The 19,018-nt window shown below is 38.3% G+C and overlaps 1 protein-coding gene across 6 annotated transcripts in view; it reads right to left on the reverse strand.

The window, feature by feature from the left end:
• The window catches only part of SLIT2 (slit guidance ligand 2), a 382,557-nt gene that overhangs the window by 4,971 nt on the left and 358,568 nt on the right, over nt 1–19,018 (reverse strand). For 5 of the 6 annotated variants that reach the window (XM_027103256.1, XM_027103257.1, XM_027103259.1 and 2 more), the window contains 4 exons: nt 17,354–17,491; nt 17,006–17,246; nt 15,292–15,422; nt 3,071–3,225 (listed from right to left, as the gene is read on the reverse strand). In XM_027103256.1, the coding sequence (XP_026959057.1) occupies nt 3,071–3,225; nt 15,292–15,422; nt 17,006–17,246; nt 17,354–17,491 (665 nt within the window). Of the gene's footprint in view, nt 1–676; nt 2,775–3,070; nt 3,226–15,291; nt 15,423–17,005; nt 17,247–17,353; nt 17,492–19,018 lie in introns of those variants that run through there. The other variant, XM_027103262.1, reaches the window with a different exon arrangement.

Consider the following 19,018-nt stretch of genomic DNA (forward strand, 5'->3'; position numbering starts at 1 on the left):
GCTCAGCGGCCATGGCTCATGGGCCCAGCCGCTCCACGGCATGTGGGATCTTCCCAGACCGGGGCACGAACCTGTGTCCCCTGCATCGGTCCTTTCTTCAGAGGTCCTTTCTTCAGAGGTTAAAAAAGAACTTCTTCCAAGACTATTTTCAATTAGTCACGCAACACACATATGTGCACGTGTCAAGACTAACTACAGACCCATGAAGTTCCACAGCAGGGAGAAGCAATTAGTAAATGTGTTCCTTCTATTCCCAAACTAACAATGATAAAGGTCTAGCTTTGATTGTAGTAATTTTTAAATGGAAATGTCGATACATCACACATATAGTTACTTTCAGTAGGATATCATGAAGTCAAGAACTATCTTAACTCAACCTTTTCAGGTGCTTGGTAGACTTCTGACCAGGGAACTAAGTCTTAACTGAAAAACAGAAGTAGATCCATGTTTGTTTTCCTTTAGCCTTTCCTCTATGCCATGGACCATAGCTGGAATTCAATCTATCAAACAATAGGTAACTTAGTGGACGGTTTTTAGCCTTAACAAGCTCTACATATTTCAAAATGACAATAAACAGACCAAGTGTCAACACTGATGTCTTCTGTACAATGGGGGCATTAGGAGAAGATTTGTGATGCACGGAGGGGTCTCTATGTGCAGGTCTTTACTTTAAAAAAAAAAAAACCCCTTTAAGTAATGTATATTCTGGTTGGACAATTATACAGAAAAACATAAAGATTACATTGCTTTGCATCAAGTAAAGCCTATATCATGGGTAGTTGAAAACCCAAAGGTAGGGAAACCTGCCTCCCTGTTTTGCTAGAAAATACTCCTGCAAGGGCCTAAGGCATGGAATGCATCACCTTTGGGCCATCTTCCTTGGGGAGTGTTCCTGTTTGCAGACTTTGAGAAAAAGGAGAGCTTGTTTACCTTGCTCTCCTTTGCTAATTCAGGTTCTCCTGCCTTTACCATAAAGAATTCAGGGCTGCAGTCTTAGGACTGCATTGTATTTTTAAAATCCGAATTACCCTGAGTGGGAAGGAAATGAGCCCAGTGTGTTCTCTGGCAGTGAGGCTGGTTGGAAGTGGAAAGAGGCACCATCTGGATTCTTCCAGGCCCTCTACCCTTAGAAGGATTAGCACTTCTCAGTACTAATTTAAAACACTTTTTCCCCCTTTTTGTAAAAATGTTCTGGCCCAAGCACTCCCATTCTGTACTTATTATTTTCTCCACATTCTAAAGGGGTCTTAAAAGATTTAACGAAATGATTTCTAATGAAAACATAATAAAATCAAGTGAAGGACAAGTCCAGAAATAAATGAAAAGCCACAGAACTTAGACTGCTTCCTTTTCTGCTCCATGTTAAGAAGGTGAGTGGCAATGCAGGTGGCTTTGGGGTTAGACAGACCTGAACTCAAACGAGGTCTCTATCAACTTGGACATATTCCATGAAGTCCCTTAGGGATTATAAAACAAAATATCATACCTACTTCCTAAAGTCTCTGAGGGTTAAGACTGTAAAAGCAGCATTGCATTGAGCACACAGCATGTGCTTAGTAAATATAATTTCTTTTCTCTCCAACCACAGGTAACATCTGTGACTTCACCCATGCCAAAGCAACTGCCGTTCATGGTAATGCAGGCAAGAATGGACGGCATTTGCCTGTTAATGAGTCCCACAGTGTGATTCCCAGGAAGCAAATAGATCAGTCAACTTGCTGCACGGACTTAATATGAGATACTTTTATTACAAATGTATTATGGTTTCATGAAGATGTGACTGCCTTCCCCACTCCCCTGGCACAGAAGGGATATTTCTTTTTCAGTTTTGTATTCTTCATGCACCTATTAATTTAGTTCTCAGCTTATGGGACACCTCCCTCAATAAATATTTACAGAAATGAACCAAAGACTTTTAACTGCTTTAAAAAAAATCAAAAGTCTATCAGTGTTCAGATTTTCTACTGCTGAAATTATTAAAAACAGAAGTGCTCTGGAATTTCAGGAAATTTCCCAAAATGCTTTTAGGGAAGGCTTTGAGGGGTTAAGAAACTTATGCAGCATCCCAAGGTCGTTACTGTGAAAATAATGATGTGAAGTTCATGAAAATACTTGTCATGGTGAAGAAATTGGTTACATTGACCTGTTCAGAAACTTTAGCTTATTTATCTGTAAAATGAGTTAATTTTATCAGTCAATTCAATGTAATTTAATTCAGTGCAACTCAATTCAAAATCATATGCTTTCTTGGTCCTTTGCCTGAAAGTTGAAATTCTGTCTCCAGTATATATTTACTCCTCCAGATAGAGGTAAAAGTACAAGCTCTCTCCATCACAGGTCTTCTCCTCGGAGCTCCTTCAGAAGTTTGCTCAGATCTATCCCTCATCTATTTACTCATCTGCCTTCATGCAGCTTAAAAATAAAGTCTAGTCTTCACTCTGTCATTCCAGGCCCTAATCCACCTTTCTGACCGTCTCCCTTGTCCATTCACCATAAGGTCTTAGCTAAAGAGAAGTACTTCCTGCTGCCCCGATACAAGTTGTACGTTTAATTTGTTCATTCATTCATTTGATTTCATTAATAATTATCCTATCCTGTACATGAGTTCACAGCTGACAGTAGAGGCATTCCAGCATAGCGACATTTAACTGAAGCTGGTAGTGTTCGCCTCCTTAATAGTGCTGGGGTGGGTCATGCGCTCCTCAGTTTGCATCACACTTGACTCCCCATCTTCTTCATTGTCTGTATTTGACCTCTAACCAGCTTTCTTTTTCCTATACACCAGAACAGTAAGATTAGATTATATGATGTTTAAATCACCTAGTATGTGACAGACACAAAAGAAACATTAATGTCCTTCTCCACTCCAACCACACATTTTGTTAGACCCAGAGCCAGGGTTACAACATGGTCTCTTATCACCCATTTAGGGCTCTTTCTTTTCTATCCTTGCTGTCCATCTTTCAATGACTGATCAATGACCATGGCACCAGGCATCAACAACTTCAGGATCAGTCTGTGATGAGCATCACAGGGTTTGGGAATCCACGGAATTTGGAAAAGCGCTTACCTCCGACATAGAGTGGGGAGTCAAAATTCAAAGTGGACTGCTTTGACAAGTTGGTGATGATTTTGGGGCTCCCTCCATCCACAGAGAGGGAGAGACTTTGATCCAGGGCGAGTAGTTCCACAATGTGAAAATTTCCATCATTGATCGTCTCCACGCTATTAAAAAAAAAAAGATAACTTAACTGATCCTCCAATTTTATATTTATTAAAGAAAAGGAGTTACAATTCAAACTCCAATAAGCTCTTTTTGGGAAAAGATACTCCTATTTAACATTAATAAAGATAAAGGCCAGTGGTTGATTTTAAAATAAAAGATATTTTCAAGGAGATATAATCATTTTTTATTTCTTGGGTAATAATACAAAATAAGTTTGTTCTCCCATTGGGAGAAGTGGAAATGAATACATTTTATCATTATCCAATCACATTCTCCCAGTATGTAGAAATTCCAAAGCATAATTTGTGCATTTGATTTTAAATGTCACTAAAGTTTCATTTGTTCAGATACTGTTACTCCAAATTGCATTCAAAAGACAACTAACTGATACCTGTGCCAAATATACTTTTTAGACATTGATCTTAGGGGATCATTGGTCTCTGCACTCTTAAGCACTACACAGTAATACTTATTAGAATCAAACACATATAAATGCAGGAAGAACCAACTTGGCAGGATCACTGCACTTTTTGAAATTTGTTAATTGATAATATACTCTCATTTTCTTTGCATTTTTCAGAAGGATGTCCATCAAATGATATTACTGTGAAGATGATTACACTCAGTGGAGAGGCGGGAATAATGGATTAAATAGAATGCTTAACATAGTCATGCCTAGGGAGTCTAGTGATGACAATGATTCTACAATTTCTCTTCTATGACTTTAAAGGGACAGGTCCAACAATCATTACATCCGCCTTCTTAACAATTTGAGGGGGCTTATGGAAATTCATAAAATGGACAAAAACACAGAGATTAAGAAACAGGTAAACGGAAAACGGCAATTGAAAATGAAGTTGGGTGCAATTAGCAGATAGGTGCTATAAGGTTTTAAAGGGTGTCTGTCAACCTAACACAAGTGTTACATCAGGCAAAGATGCAAACAGGACAAATTGAAACAGGAGCAACAAAGAAAACAGGATCAATAGTGAATATTAAAGAACTAATATACTGAGATGTTGACTCGAAAGACTGGAAAAAGGGCTCAAAAAGGGAAATATGGGAACATACTATAAGGAAGATCGTGAATACCTAATAGTCCCTATGCAAGAAGATTGCTTAAATTTCCAGGCACTGATATTTAAATTTGCAAATACGTCAAGCCTGGAAAATAACAGAAAAATGTATAGATATTTCTTCATGGTTCTCACCACAGGAGTCTAATCTTATTCCATTGTTTGCCAACATGGAATAAAATGTTTTTGTGATTTGACAACAATATAAACCATTCTGCAGAGCTGTGAAAACACCTGAAGTTCTCTGGTGTTAAGTAGTTAAAAGTGTCCACGTGTGCAGGAATTTTTAATAACCTGTTTCAGATATCATCTTTAAAAAAATAAATGTTAGATGTGCCAATCAATATTTTTGCATTTTACACATTTAATTATCCCAACACTTGATACCACTAAAATCAACAGAGGAAACAATATACAAGGAAAATACTTTCTAAATAAAGTTGTATACCAGATGTTAGTGGTCTTAAATAATACCAACTACTGGTTAAACATACATATTTCAGAATCAGATAAGCCTGGATTTGAATGCTGGTCTTGCATTTATTAAATGTTTGACCTTAGATAAGTAACTTAATTGCTAATAAACTTCAATCTTCTCTTCAGTAAATGCTAACAAATATTCCCCCCTCCTATGGTTAATTTGAGGTCTATCCCTATGAAATGATTTTTTTTAATGCAGAACAAAACATCTAGCCTATAGAAAGTGCAAAGTTAAACGCTAGATATTAGTATCATTACCACTACCACCACTGTCATCATATAAATAATCCAATACTACTTCAGAATCTTCTTCAAGAAGAAATTAGTCAGGCTTTATTTTTAATATTAATTGTAAGATAATGCTAAAGACCAGCAGAAATATAATCACTTCTTTGGGGACATATCCAAATTATTAGAAGTTTTAAGTAAAACATTAATATAAAGATATACATAGAGAAGGTGGTAGTCAATTGCTTTTTCCTTTGTCATCGTATACAACTCTTTAAGTGGTTTTATATGAATGCTCTGTGAACAATGACCTTATTTAATTTATAAATATTAATTATGGGCCCCCCTTTTCCCTTTACAGTTGCAAAGAAAAAGACTCATTTGTACTAGGGAACTGGTTCTTGGTCACACATCAGTCTTAGGCAATTGATCTAGGTATGTCATTGTTGATGATGATGTTTGGTGCAGTGTAACTGAAAGGTTTAATACCTTTAAAGTTCTGCACACTCTAAAGCAGTGTTTCAGCTGGGAAGCTGGAAGTAGGTAGCTTCATTATTAACTCATTTTACTTCCTACTCCTTTATTCCTTTCTTTTCTTTTTTCTTTCTTTCTTCCTTTTTTTTTTTTTTTGTTTCCTGAGTACATGTCTTTAACTCCCACTAATTGTAAGCTCCTTTAAATCAGGGGCCCTGTATTATTTATTTCTTCCTTAATGTATCCCGTAGTGTCTGATAAATAGTAGATGCTCAATAAATGTATGTTAAGTAAATTAAAGATAGGGGAGTTGTATTAAGAATAACATATAGGGCTTCCCTGGTGGCGCAGTGGTTGAGAGTTCGCCTGCCGATGCAGCGAACACGAGTTCGTGCCCCAGTCTGGGAAGATCCCACATGCCACAGAGCGGCTGGGCCCGTGAGCCATGGCCGCTGAGCCTGCGCGTCCGGAGCCTGTGCTCCGCAACGGGAGAGGCCACAACAGTGAGAGGACCGCGTACCGAAAAAAAAAAAAAAAGAACAACATATAGAGTTTATTTAGTAACACTAGTTGGATTACAGTTATAGATAGTCAAGATCCTCCAGGCATACTTAGGACAGGACATCCAAAAGATGCATTTTATTAAAATATTTGGAATTTTCAGTGGTGATATCCTGAAAGATAATGTTGGGAGGTAAGTCTTGCTCAGCTTATCCTAGCTCCTGTTAGATGTGTGACACTGAGTTACTGTGACTTCAGGTAATTTTTCTCTGCTTTCTTTTCCTCACTAGGGAAATGCAAGTAATAAGATCAAAGAATTGCACAGCACCTACTATGGGGCAACTTCACATGCATTAACTCATTTAAGACTCACAACTCTAAATTTGGGCACTTAGGGTACCCAAGATGGCACAGCCAGTGGCTAAACAGATTTGAAGCCAGGTGTCTGGTCCTAGAGTACGTGCTTTTAACGATTACCATCACTTTTTTTTTTTTTTTTTTGCGGTACACCGGCCTCTCACTGTTGTGGCCTCTCCTGTTACGGACCACAGGCTCCGGACGCGCAGGCTCAGCGGCCATGGCTCACGGGCCCAGCCGCTCCGCAGCATGTGGGATCCTCCCGGACCGGGGCGCAAACCCGTGTCTCCTGCATCGGCAGGCGGACTCTCAACCACTGCGCCACCAGGGAAGCCCTATCCATCACTTTTAAAATAAAAAACCTGAAGAGTATCTAGTACTGTACAAATGGCATGTGTTTGTTCTCACCAGTAGCCAGCCTTTAATAGATGATTTCTCTCCCAAACAGCCCAGGAATAAAGTTCTATGGAAAAAAATCTTATATGATGGTTGCACAACTTGGTACATTTACTAAAAATCATTGAACGCATATGAGATATACAGATTTGAAACTTGTTTTTGGCTTCTCTTTTCCCAATTATAAGTGACGTTCAGACTGACTACACTTTTCTCCTCCCAAAAGCTTTCAACGTCTAATCTGATGATTCCAGAACTTGGTAAGAGTTACCACTGAGCTTAATTCAGTTTATATTTCTCAGAATTAAGTGAGGCTTTGCCCAGGCTTTTAACAGATAAGTATTGTGAAATTAATATTTTTAGAGTCTTTGGTTTTAAGATGGTATTGTGTGTATGGGGCCTGAAGAGAATATGGCAGAGCTAAGAGTATTCTAAATTGGTGTTTCATGCTGTCTCCTAAAGCCAGAGATCTGGGGGATGCCCAGGAGTCCTTTGTTTATATACCCTTTCAAAATAAAAGCAGTGATTGACGCACCAGTTGTTGCAGAATAAAACTAAGACATCATCGATTTTACAGTCTATCACGGTCATCTCCTACCTATCCACCTGCAATGTGTAACATCCTTCTGGGTCCTGACAAGTACTGACAAACACTCACTACTCCCTAGGGAACTATATACTCCATGACTCAGGAAAGTCGCAAGTGAACCACTTAACAGTGAGCCTTTCCACTAGGAAGATAAATTGCATTTACTACCTTTATTATGTAATTCAGTTTTACTACACTCATCTATTACCTGAGATTTTGTTTTCTTGGATTTCTAAATGGATGTGTGAAAACAAAGCCGTTACTCAATTGTCTCTTGGTTTGCTATAGAAAAAGAGTTTAAAAACTTGGGGCTTAAAAGAAGAGTGACTCTAAATTGTCTTTGATTGTCTTTATGTCTTCAGGACTCATTAACAATGATATTGTTATATTTCTATCTCAATTGTAAATCTTAAGGTATTTCAGTGGAGTAAAGATAAATAGTTCACTTTGCTTATGTGAACTCCTGCCTTTTTGCCAAGTATTTGTTGGCATATTCCGTGCAATAGAATAGGAATAAAAAACTAGACAAATTCAACTGGCCACCTCATTTTGATATGTCTGGTCTAAAGATGCTTCATTTGTGAAGTGTGGATGCTAATAAAAAATTTCCCTGCCCACTTCTTTGAGTGGAAGGAATGGGAAGCCAAGTGGGATTAAAGGTATTTATGTATTAGCATAAGAGTTTTCAGAAGAACGTTTTATAAAATAATTTATCAAGTAAAGTTGTATTTTGAAGCAAATTACAGATCTTCCTGAACTTACGATGGGCTTAAGTTTCAATTAACCCATTGTAAATTGAAAATATGGTAAGTCAAAAATGCATTTAAAAGAAATGCACTTAATACACTTAATCTACTGAACACAATAGCTTTGCCTAGCCTGCCTTAAGCATGCTCAGAACACTTACACTGGCTTACAGTTTGCCAAAATCATCTAACACAAAGCCTATTCTATAACAAAGTGTTGACTATCTCATGTAATTTATTGAATACTGGACGGAAAGTGAAAAGCAGAATGGTTGTCTGGGTGCAAAACGGTTGTAAGTGTATGGGGTGCTTACCCTTGTGATCGTGTGGCTGACTGGGACCTGTGGCTACTACTGCCCAGCATCATGAGAGAGCGTCCTACTGCATATAGCTAGCCCAGGAAAAAAAATCAAAATTCAAAATTCTAAGTATAGTTTCTACTGAACGCATATTGCTTTTGTGCCATCATAACGTTGAAAAATCGTAAGTGGAAACATCGTAAGTTGGGGACCTTATGTATGTAATTTAAATAAAAATGCACTAAAATAGAAAGAGACTTCACATTTGAACATATGGTAAGAGTCACATGTAGGGCAACAGTATTTGCACTTGGGTATTTATTTTTCAGTATCTGGGTATCCAAGCATGAAGAGTCTTCTTAAACCCCAGCATTACCAATTATTATATTCTGTGCCTAGTACTCGACTAGGCACTTTACATTAGTTGCTTCCAAGTCTCCCCGTGAAATGGAAGCATAAAGGGTGAGGTAAATTGCTCAAAGTCGTGAAGCTGATAAAAAGTGGTGCCTTCTCGTACAGCATAGTCAAGAATGGCTGAGTGTTTATCATGGAAACGGTCTGTCTTTCCAATGAGACTAATTCTTTTTTTTTTTTTTTTCCCTAACATAAGCTAGTAAGTTGCATAACCCAGAGACTGTGTAGCCAACCAACCTAACAGTCTGTGGGGCAAAGTCCCCTGAAGTTGTGCAGGTTCCCTGAATACTGAAACTGAGGAAGGCATGGTACAGTACTGTACCTTTGTAACGTGTGCACCTGATTTCTTAATTTTTAAATAGTAGTCGACTATGTTTCCAAAGAAACTATCTGGTTTGGAAAATGACATTAATTTGAACCTAAAGAAAGAAGCATACAATTGTCATTAACGATTTTTGAAAAAGTTTCTGCCCATCTAGAGGAAAAGAAAGTCATTTTGAAGGGCAATCAATGAACAGCTTAATTGAGAAAATAATGTGTTACTCTATGCCTGTCTGAGGGACTACCGCTGATGTTGGCTTCAAGTTTGGGCTGTCATTCATTCATTCATGGCACTACTACCACGTCCCTCTTTATGCTATTCTCCAAGCACTGTAACAAGTAGGCATGTGTGCCGTATTCTACATTCATTCACTTGTTGGGCTGCTAACGTTGTCTTTGTCTGCTGATTAGATCTCTTAGCAGGGTTCAGGCAAATGTTTAACAACTGGCTCTCTGTAAAAAGAATGAGTCTGGATTTGTAGCATTTGCTGATTACTATGGCAGAAATTACTCTCAACAAGGCCGCATCAAACAGAGGTCTTAGAACTTGGATGTGAGAAGTGATGCACACCATTAGCTCTCAGAGCACAGCTCAAATATATTCCTTTTCCATAAATGGTTCTCATATTGTGGTCCCTGGATCAGAGCATCACCTGGAAACTTGTAGAAATGAACATTGGGGGCTTATCTGAGATCTGAATCACAAACTAGAGGTGCAGCCCAGTACTCTGTATTTTAACACACCTTTCAGGTGATTCTGGTGCTAGCTCTACACCACTGCCTGTATGCCTGGCCTTGTTAGCAGTATACATGGCGACAGGAAAGCACGATCTTCTCTCAAATGTAAGAAGTAAAATGAGACAATGTGCACGCCGCTTTAGTTCTACTGGAAAATAAACATTTACTACATTTGGGTTTGCTTAAACGCACATCTTTGTTAACTACTACCTCTAAACATAATTCCATGAAATAATAGTTCTCATATCAATTCGTTTGAGACAATAATTGACATCTAAGGTCAAACATTTTATTTTTTGATTTTTTTTTCCTTTTCTTTTTGGTTTTGAGGCTCTGAAATTTAGATGTGGTACAGTGGGAAAGAACATCTTTGTTCCCAGGGTCTAGGGTCTCAGCCAGGACCGCTCAAATGGCTGGGACCTGGAACAGCTGGGAGCTGGTAGGGCATAAGATCAAACATTTTAAACCAAAAAATATACTACAATAGACACAATAATAATGGATGACAGTTTCCCCTAATTTAACAGATTTCATTTTACTAAAATAAACAAAATCCTGGACATATATACACTACCAAACGTAAGGTAGATAGCTAGTGGGAAGCAGCCGCATAGCACAGGGAGATCAGCTCGGTGCTTTGTGACCACCTGGAGGGGTGGGATAGGGAGGGTGGGAGGGAGGGAGATGCAAGAGGGAAGAGATATGGGAACATATGTATATGTATAACTGATTCATTTTGTTATAAAGCAGAAACTAACACACCGTTGTAAAGCAATTATACTCCAATAAAGATGTAAAAAAAAAAAAAAACCAAAAAACCCCACAAAATCCATTTCCATCAGTGTTGAAAATTAACCAGGCAATTGAAACGAGGCACCTGATATATGACATTACTCCCATATGTGATGCTCCAATAGCACATTAGATACTGCATAATTTGGGAAACAAAGTTTTACCAAGGTAAATCTTATATAACATAAAATCATGCAATTAACTGAACTCAGATTCTCTGATGTAAGGATATGTAAAAATATCCCCTTTTAAAAACATCAGTGTGATTTTTTTTGGCCACATCATGTGGCTTGTGGGATCTTAGTTCCCTGACCAGGGACTGAACCCAGGCCCTCGGCAGTGAAAGCACTGAGTCCTAACCACTGGACAACCAGGGAATTCCCTAGTGTGATGCGTTTTTAGTAAAGTTATATAAAGTGGAAACACAACAAGATTTGAAAATTTAATTCAACCAAACAAAATATTTATTAAGCTACTTATGGGAAATCTGATGGCAACAATATTATTGATGGATTTTGTTGTAATGATGGAGAAGTAGTACTTTCCATTAGAGTACATATTCTAATAAGGCCTGAGCAAGGATAGAGGCATTTAGATGAATGCCAGAAAATTAGTAAGAGCAGAATTAAGACTTGGACAAACTTCAAATTGAAGGTGAAAGAAAAAGGTTAAGAGTAACTTCATTTCACCTAAGATGACCAAGAAGATGGTGATATCTCTCAATGAAATTAGGAATGCACCAGGGTGAAGCAAAGGAAATGAACTTAGTTTTGGACATTCTGAATTTATGATCCCAACAGCTAGTAGTACTGCTTACTATTTGGTATGCCTTATTCTAAATACTCCACATGCATCAAATCATAACATTCTTACCACGATCCTGCAAAGATGGAACTATGATTTATTATTTCCATTTACCAGGTGAGGACCAGAGAGCTTATGCAATCTGCCCAAGACACACAGTTAATAGATGGCAGAGATGGGACTTGAATCAAGGCAGGCTGTCTTTAGAGCACCTGCTCTTTTCTATTACTTCAATTTTAGTATTGAGTTGTAATGACATTCAAATGGTTCAAAAATCAGAATGATATAAAATGGTATTTATACACAAGTTGTGCCTCAGCCCCACTCTTTCCTCTCTATCCCAAGTTTTTTCCTTATGCAAGTACATGGAAATAAAAACACATATACTTATTTACCCACCTTTGACACTGTTCTGCCTTACTTTTTTTTTAATATATACTGAGCAATAGACCTTGGAAATCTTTCAATATCATAGATAGATAACTTTCTTGTTCCCTCTTTCCCTCTCTCACTCCCTCTTTCTTTTTAACAGCACATTCCATTGTGTGGCTGTCCCGGAGTTATTTAGTTAGAAACTTGGGTTGTTTCCTAACTTTTGTTTTTACAACCTCTGCCACAGTGAATTACCTTGTGCATATGTCATTTCTATGTCACAGGTATAACTTTAGGGTAAATTCCCAGTAGTGGGAAAGATGTTTCCAAATTGCTCTCCATAGAAATTGTAAACAACATGTACTTCCAGTGTCAATGTATGAGAAGAGAGGATTCACTTTCAACTCTTGCTACACTCCAGAAAGAGACACCAAAAAGATTTTCCTCTATTGCTAGAAGGGAGACGGGAATGAAGACAAAGTGAGTGAGGAGTGAGGACAGAGCTGAGTGTAGAATTAAATCCTTGTAATGAATTGATGGGGCAGGTGTTACATTATTATTTACAGATATGGATTCTGAAACACATAAAAATTAAAGACCTTGCTAAAGTTTATATATAGTAATTGCTAAGCCTAGATTTGCACATACATCTCAGCCACTATGATTATTACTTGTTAAAAACTAGATTCTCCTGGTGTGTTGAAATAATTTAATAATGAAATAAATTAATGTGTTTAATTTAATTTAATGTTTAATTTAAAATAATTAAATAATAATTTAATGTTAATTTAATAATTTAATGAAATAATTTAATAGCCTCTATTTCACAAAAGCATTTAAAAATGTCAATTGGAATACTACTATATTCATATATTATATATATACATATATATATATAGTATCTATATATTATATCCACATCAATCAATTAATCAATTATCTCTCTATCTGAATTCTCGGTGATTGTTGCTTCTTTTCTTTAACTTAAAAATAATGCACTGGGACTTCCCTGGTGGCACAGTGATTAAGAATCTTCCTGCCAATGCAGGGGACACGGGTTTGATCCCTGCTCTGGGAAGATCCCACATGCCGCAGAGCAACTAAGCCCGTGAGCCACAACTACTGAGCCTGCGAACCACAACTACTGAGCCCACGTGCCACGACTACTGAAGCCCACGTGCCTAGAGCCCGTGCTCCGCAACAAGAGAAGCCAGTACAATGAGAAGCCCGCGCACCGCAACGAAGAGTAGCCCCCACTCACCGCAACTAGAGAAAGCCCACGTGCAGTAACGACCCAAAGCAGCCAAAAATAAATAAATTTCTTTAAAAAAATAAAAATACACTAACTTTTGTTGATTGTTGGCCGTAAACTACAAAGCAATAAATAAATAAAAGTTATGTTTGCTCTGGACCTTATAACAGATGTCTCCATTAGATGGTCTGCAAGCAGAAACATCTACTTCTGGTTCATAACAAAAACTGTGTGATGTGATATTATCCTTTTTTATAGATGTTACAGGGTATACTCTATTGTTAGGCAAAAATGGTAATGAACATAAACTCAAAATAAGCTCTTTAGAGTAAATCCTCATTTGGATATAATCACTTGGGTTTTTACAACTTATCTAGAAATATTTTAAGTACATTTTATGTGAACACTAGCTTTAGTAAGTCAACTCCAAGAACTTTCACTATGGTTCCTGACAGTTCTATGCTGTTTCACTGCATAAAACAAAACAAACACACAAAATACCAAAAATGAACCATAAGATCAATATTCTGAAATCTTTTCATGAGCTGAAACAAATTGAGGCTGTAACATTTAAGGCCTAGCAACATTTAAAATATTGGCACTAATTCATCACCATTTAGAGATGAAGTAACTGTTGTATTCTGCTTGGAAACCAATAATTACGTGTTTGTTTCCATGCTCTAAATATTCCCAAGTGGGTTAGCTTACCACCAAAAGGACTTACTGAATTCCATTCATGGCTACAATGGGCATCCAATTTCCCAGAACCGTTATGAAAGATTAAATAACATGTGAAGCACACTGAAAATATGTAAGTATAATATCAAGATCATAAAGGCCAGTATCTCCATTTTATGTCTCCATCAATGGCCACAAACTTTTACCCAGCACGTTTGGGCTACAAACGTGTTTTGTTTGCCACATATGGTATTTAAAAAAAATGTGAATCCATACTGAAGGGAAAACTTTATATTTAAAAAAGCCAAATTTCTGTCTTTTCTTGAAAAATCACAAGTTCTGGCAAAACCTGGGCCCACATTTTCACATGGCAGCATTCAGGGAGATCTGAGCAGATGTAGTCTAGTCCTGTTTTGACAAAGATTTGCTTTTAGTTCACTCCGGTCATAACCACTCCTATTATATTGCCAACACCAAGGCTATCTGTAACAGGGGAGTGCTTCTCTAAAAGCTTAAAATCTTTTCAAGAATAAAAGGATGAGAGAATATTCTTTTCTTGCAATTAGCCAGTTCAGTTCATTTAAGATATCTGCCTGGAAAAACGGACTGCCTATGACTTTGTGACCTTTCTCTAAATGGTAGCAGTTATTCGTACATGTGAAGAAATCAACTAGGTAACGTCTGCAGGGCGACTGGTGTTGAGATGCAACAGAGGGGCTCTGAAGGTTAGTCTTATGCAAAAAGCACACTTTCAGGAAAATCCCACCCCGTGAATCCCACCCCATTCATGTCTTCAATATATCATCAATACCATAATATTATTATAAAACTTCCAACAGAATGATCAGATAATACACATCTTGTAGCTGCCCATTGGCTTATTACATGTAAGCTTCCTAAGGGCAGGAGCTCTGTTGCTGAAAGCTTAGAACAGTGCCTGGCGCATAGTAGGTGCTCGACAAATATGTGTTGCATGAATAGTAACTTTAAATTTGTCCCTGTGCTGGGTATCCTGCAGCTGTTTCTCTAGGGCTACTCTCCACCTGTCTTCAGGCTGTTCTGAGCCCTGGGAGGCTCATGTGTGAGCTATATTACTGAGATCAGTGGGTTCCTTGTTTTCTGGCATCTGATTTGGCCAGAGGGAAGTAGGGGTACAGGAGATTTTTGGGATCATGTATTTAAAACCCTGGTTCCTTCCCTGAGCTCCTGTCACGCAGTCCTCTCCACGATTCCTTTTCTGAGCATCGATTTCCATAACTGCTGCCTCCCCTCTCTCTTTCAAGCCCATGGACACTAGCAGTATACCTAGTTACTAGCTCCAGATTACTATACTGTCCCAACCAATCTTTGTACAGTCCTCTTATAAATCTCTCCTTAATTATCCAACTTGAGTACGCTGTCTGCTACTGCCAGGCCTCTAACACACCTATCATAAAGTCTGCTGTAGCCAAATTATTCCCTCCCCTCCCCATGACACAATAAGAGAGGAGAGGCAGTTCTGCATTAAGCAATTATTTTCACCTTTACCAGTAAGTGACAGATCTTCACCTGTAAATGGCAGAAGCTGGGTGGGAGCCGGTGTCATAGCTGGCACGAACACGTCCCCGGTAGAGCTCTACGGCGATATGGTCTTTGTCACCCTTATACAAGAGGATTCCACTATCTTCATCTGTGGCAATCTAGTGGGAAGTAACCTTGACATTAGTAGGACAAACAGTCATCCAGACATATTTCATTAAGAAGAAACAAGACTTCTTAGTAATGAGTTTTTTACTATGGTTTATTTCTTCTTTATGGCTCTGATAAAATACTAATGCACATTGAAATGATTACTTGAAAGATGACCTATTCCTGGATTACTCTGTTGCAAATAAATTCATGAAGAACTTCAAAAAGCTCTTTTTACATTCATGAACTTATATATTTATTCTCTTTCTGCATATTGGCAATGATAAAGCTTAAAGATTCATGTCCTATGAAATATGCAAAAACAAGGACATCACATAATTTATACTTCAGCAAATTAAAATTGAAAGATATTTTCCATATCATTAGAGTCCACAGTGTTTAAAGTAAATCCAGCTTTCCCCCTTAGATATCAAACTATATTGTCTAAGCAGAGAATGATAAAATCTAATCAGGAACAAAATGATCACATTTCCGTTCTGTTAAAAAGAACAATAAGAGGTACTTAAGTTAACATCACTGAACGTGCTTAGAATTTCCTTTGCTGGAGATTTTCACTTACCTGCTTTTTGCTCCTGTTATGGGCTTTATTTATGGCATATGTGAAATGTGACTGCATCGAGCAAGATGGATTTTCATATTACACGTTAAATTATGGTGTGACCAGGGAAAAATCTCTGTTTTTATCCTTCTTTCTGACTTTTCCGGGCTTTTGAAGGACCAGCTCAGTAAAAATTAGGACTTAAGCCTGAACACCACTGGGTACTTCTCATAACAAGACGGATGGCAAACGTTGGAAGTTAGGGGGCCAGGCTTTTCTAAAGAAGGCTGGTCTGCCTTCCCGGGTCCCATTCCTCACGACTGCTCAAGAAGCCCCTGCCCCTCACTGAAGTGCTAGGGTAAACCAAATATGGAACGGGTTTTATAGGAAATTGGTTACATTTCTTTGAATTCAAAACAAAACAAATATGCAGCCCCAATTTGCCCCAGGTACCCTAAATTTATCACCCTAATCTAGCGTAATCTTGTCTATAGGGGTTTGAATAACTTGCTCAAAGGTACACGGTGACTTGGTGGAAAGACTTATGATAATACTTGAGTTTGTTAATTTCACGTCGAAGTTAAAAGACACCTGCTGACACTTCTGCCAAGGTATGTTCTGTCTCACCTGTGCTGTTCTCAGCTGCAGGTTTCCTAACGAAAGCTCCCCCAGCGCCCGCCCCCCGCTACCGTGCAGAACCTGAACTGCAGAGCCATAAAAATAAATGAATAAAATGCCATTACCTGAGCTCAAAACAAAGAGAGAGATTTTGTTGCTTTGTCTCTGTGTGTGTGTTTTATATGATCAAGTAGTGAATAAAAATACCCAGCGCCCATTTAGTTTTGAAAGACACAAATGTTAGAGAGAAGAATAATAGAAGCTTTTCATACAAGTAGCATTTTCTGTCATTGTGCTATGCAGTATGTAACTGTCTATTTAAGAAATAATATCACTCACAAACCACCACGTATGTTTATATTTGGCAGCTGAATTGTTTTAAAATGAGATTAGCTCTTGGTAGTGGGGGAATCTTACCTGAAGAGTGATGTTTGTTTGAGGCCGAACCTTGGCAGAAGGGATCTGAAGATAAGACTCTTTGTTTACAAAGTTCACACTGACCAATTTTTCACACTTCTCTCCCTGGTAGCCAGGCAAACACTGGCATATTGGCTCATTTATCCTGATGATGCACTGAGCTCCATTCTGACAATCAAAATTATCACAGGGGCTGGTACGAGGGAGAACCATGGGTGGAGAAAACTCACAAAACAAGCCACTGAAGAATAAACAGAAAATACTCAGTTAGACGTTACTTAATTGCCAATATGGATTAAGCCCTGTTAGCACCTAGCTCTAAACACAAATGTGTACTTGCACTTTTACCTGTAACCTTCGGGGCAGATGCATGTATAACTGTTCACTGCATCAGTGCAGTGGGCTCCGTTTTTACACTTGTTATCTTGGCAGTCATCAAAGTCAATGTCACAGTGTTCGCCTATGTATCCTGGCGTGCAGTCACATCTGTTTGAACAAGCAGGTACATAGTTTCAAACCCAACTGAGCCAAAATAAGTAAAAGAGTTGCATTTCATCTAGGAAACAACTGGTGCTGTCTTTGCAAAAACATATTTAGAACAGGCTCATAAAGTTTAAAAATTAACAGATGCCTAGAAAATAGTACTGATCTGCAAAGTATGCCATGGTTTCTCACTGTGATCTCTCAGAGGAACAGCAATTTTCCCTCTCTGATGACAGTGAGTATCCACAATCCAAATAAGAATAGACTAATCACACCAGGGTTTGTCCCTCCCTTCTTCCCCCACTTTATCTGCCCATGGTGTCCTCTATTTTCAGCTGTCTAATTCATTTGAGCTGCTGACACGGTAAAACTGCTGTGTTGTAAAATTTATTAAGAATATTAAGCATATCTTAAGAACAATTAACATTTTAAATTTTCCAACAGAGACTGGGTGCATTACAGTAAAGGATAATTTTATGAAAAGCAAATATGTTAGCATTGGATCCCCTAATTCACCATGAATCCAGATTATCGTTATGGCAGAATGGGGGCTGACCTAACTGGGTGGGGCAGGGGAACTGATACAAAATTCCCCGGGGCCCATCCCCGGACAGTTTTCAGCCTGTTCACTCTGGTGGTGTGGGACAGAAGGGGTCTCGGCTGCACTGATGGTGAAGAACCAGGGATAATAATACAGCGGATGTTCTTTGAGCACTTTGTTTCAGGCCCTGTTCTAATCATTTTGCATCATGGACTCATTGAATTCTCTCCACAGCCCTGTGACATCAGTGATACCATGACTCCACTCTACAGGTGAGGAAACAAGGCACAAATTGGTTAAATGTCTTGCCCAAGGACATCTAGCTTGTACACAGCCAGGAACTGAACCCAAGCAATCTGACAAGAAAGCCTGAATATCTAACCACTGCTTTGTACCGTTAGATAATTGATTACTCAGGGTTCCCTCTAAAATCTCTTTCACCAGTGCTGACCATTGGAATGTCTAGCTCTGACACCAAGGATGCGGGATTTTAAGGGTGCCCAAGGAAAAGCAATATGGCACATGCAGTGGTTATTAAACTATGCTTTGTGGAGCAATAGGGGACCATGGAACCCCCAAAGATATGGCCATAGCCGGGGAGGGGGCCTCTGTCAGCTTCCCTCTGCACTGCCACCCCCCCCAAACAATACTCTCCTGCTGTGATTCATTAGTTTTACACATTGGGCTTCCATAAGTGTTTCTGTTTGAGGTTTAAGAAAGGGTTCACTGACTTTAAAAAAAACACATAAACCAGGAAATTATGTTTTAGCCTTATAGAATTTGCACTTTGCAATTAGGCAGAAGAACTGTGTTCATATTCTGGTTTCATCCTTAAGTGTATGTAATCTTGACTACATTACTTCATCTCTCTAAGTGTTCCTTTCCTCATCTATAATATGTATATAATAATTTCCATCTCACAGGTTTGTTAAAAGATTAAATAAAAACACTATCTGTAAAATAATTACTATAGTAGTTAATACATAATG

This window comes from Aethalodelphis obliquidens, unplaced genomic scaffold (genome assembly GCF_003676395.1).
Source record: "Aethalodelphis obliquidens isolate GAN/ISIS:26980383/991018 unplaced genomic scaffold, ASM367639v1 scaffold6, whole genome shotgun sequence".
Classification (NCBI taxonomy): Eukaryota; Metazoa; Chordata; class Mammalia; order Artiodactyla; family Delphinidae; genus Aethalodelphis; species Aethalodelphis obliquidens.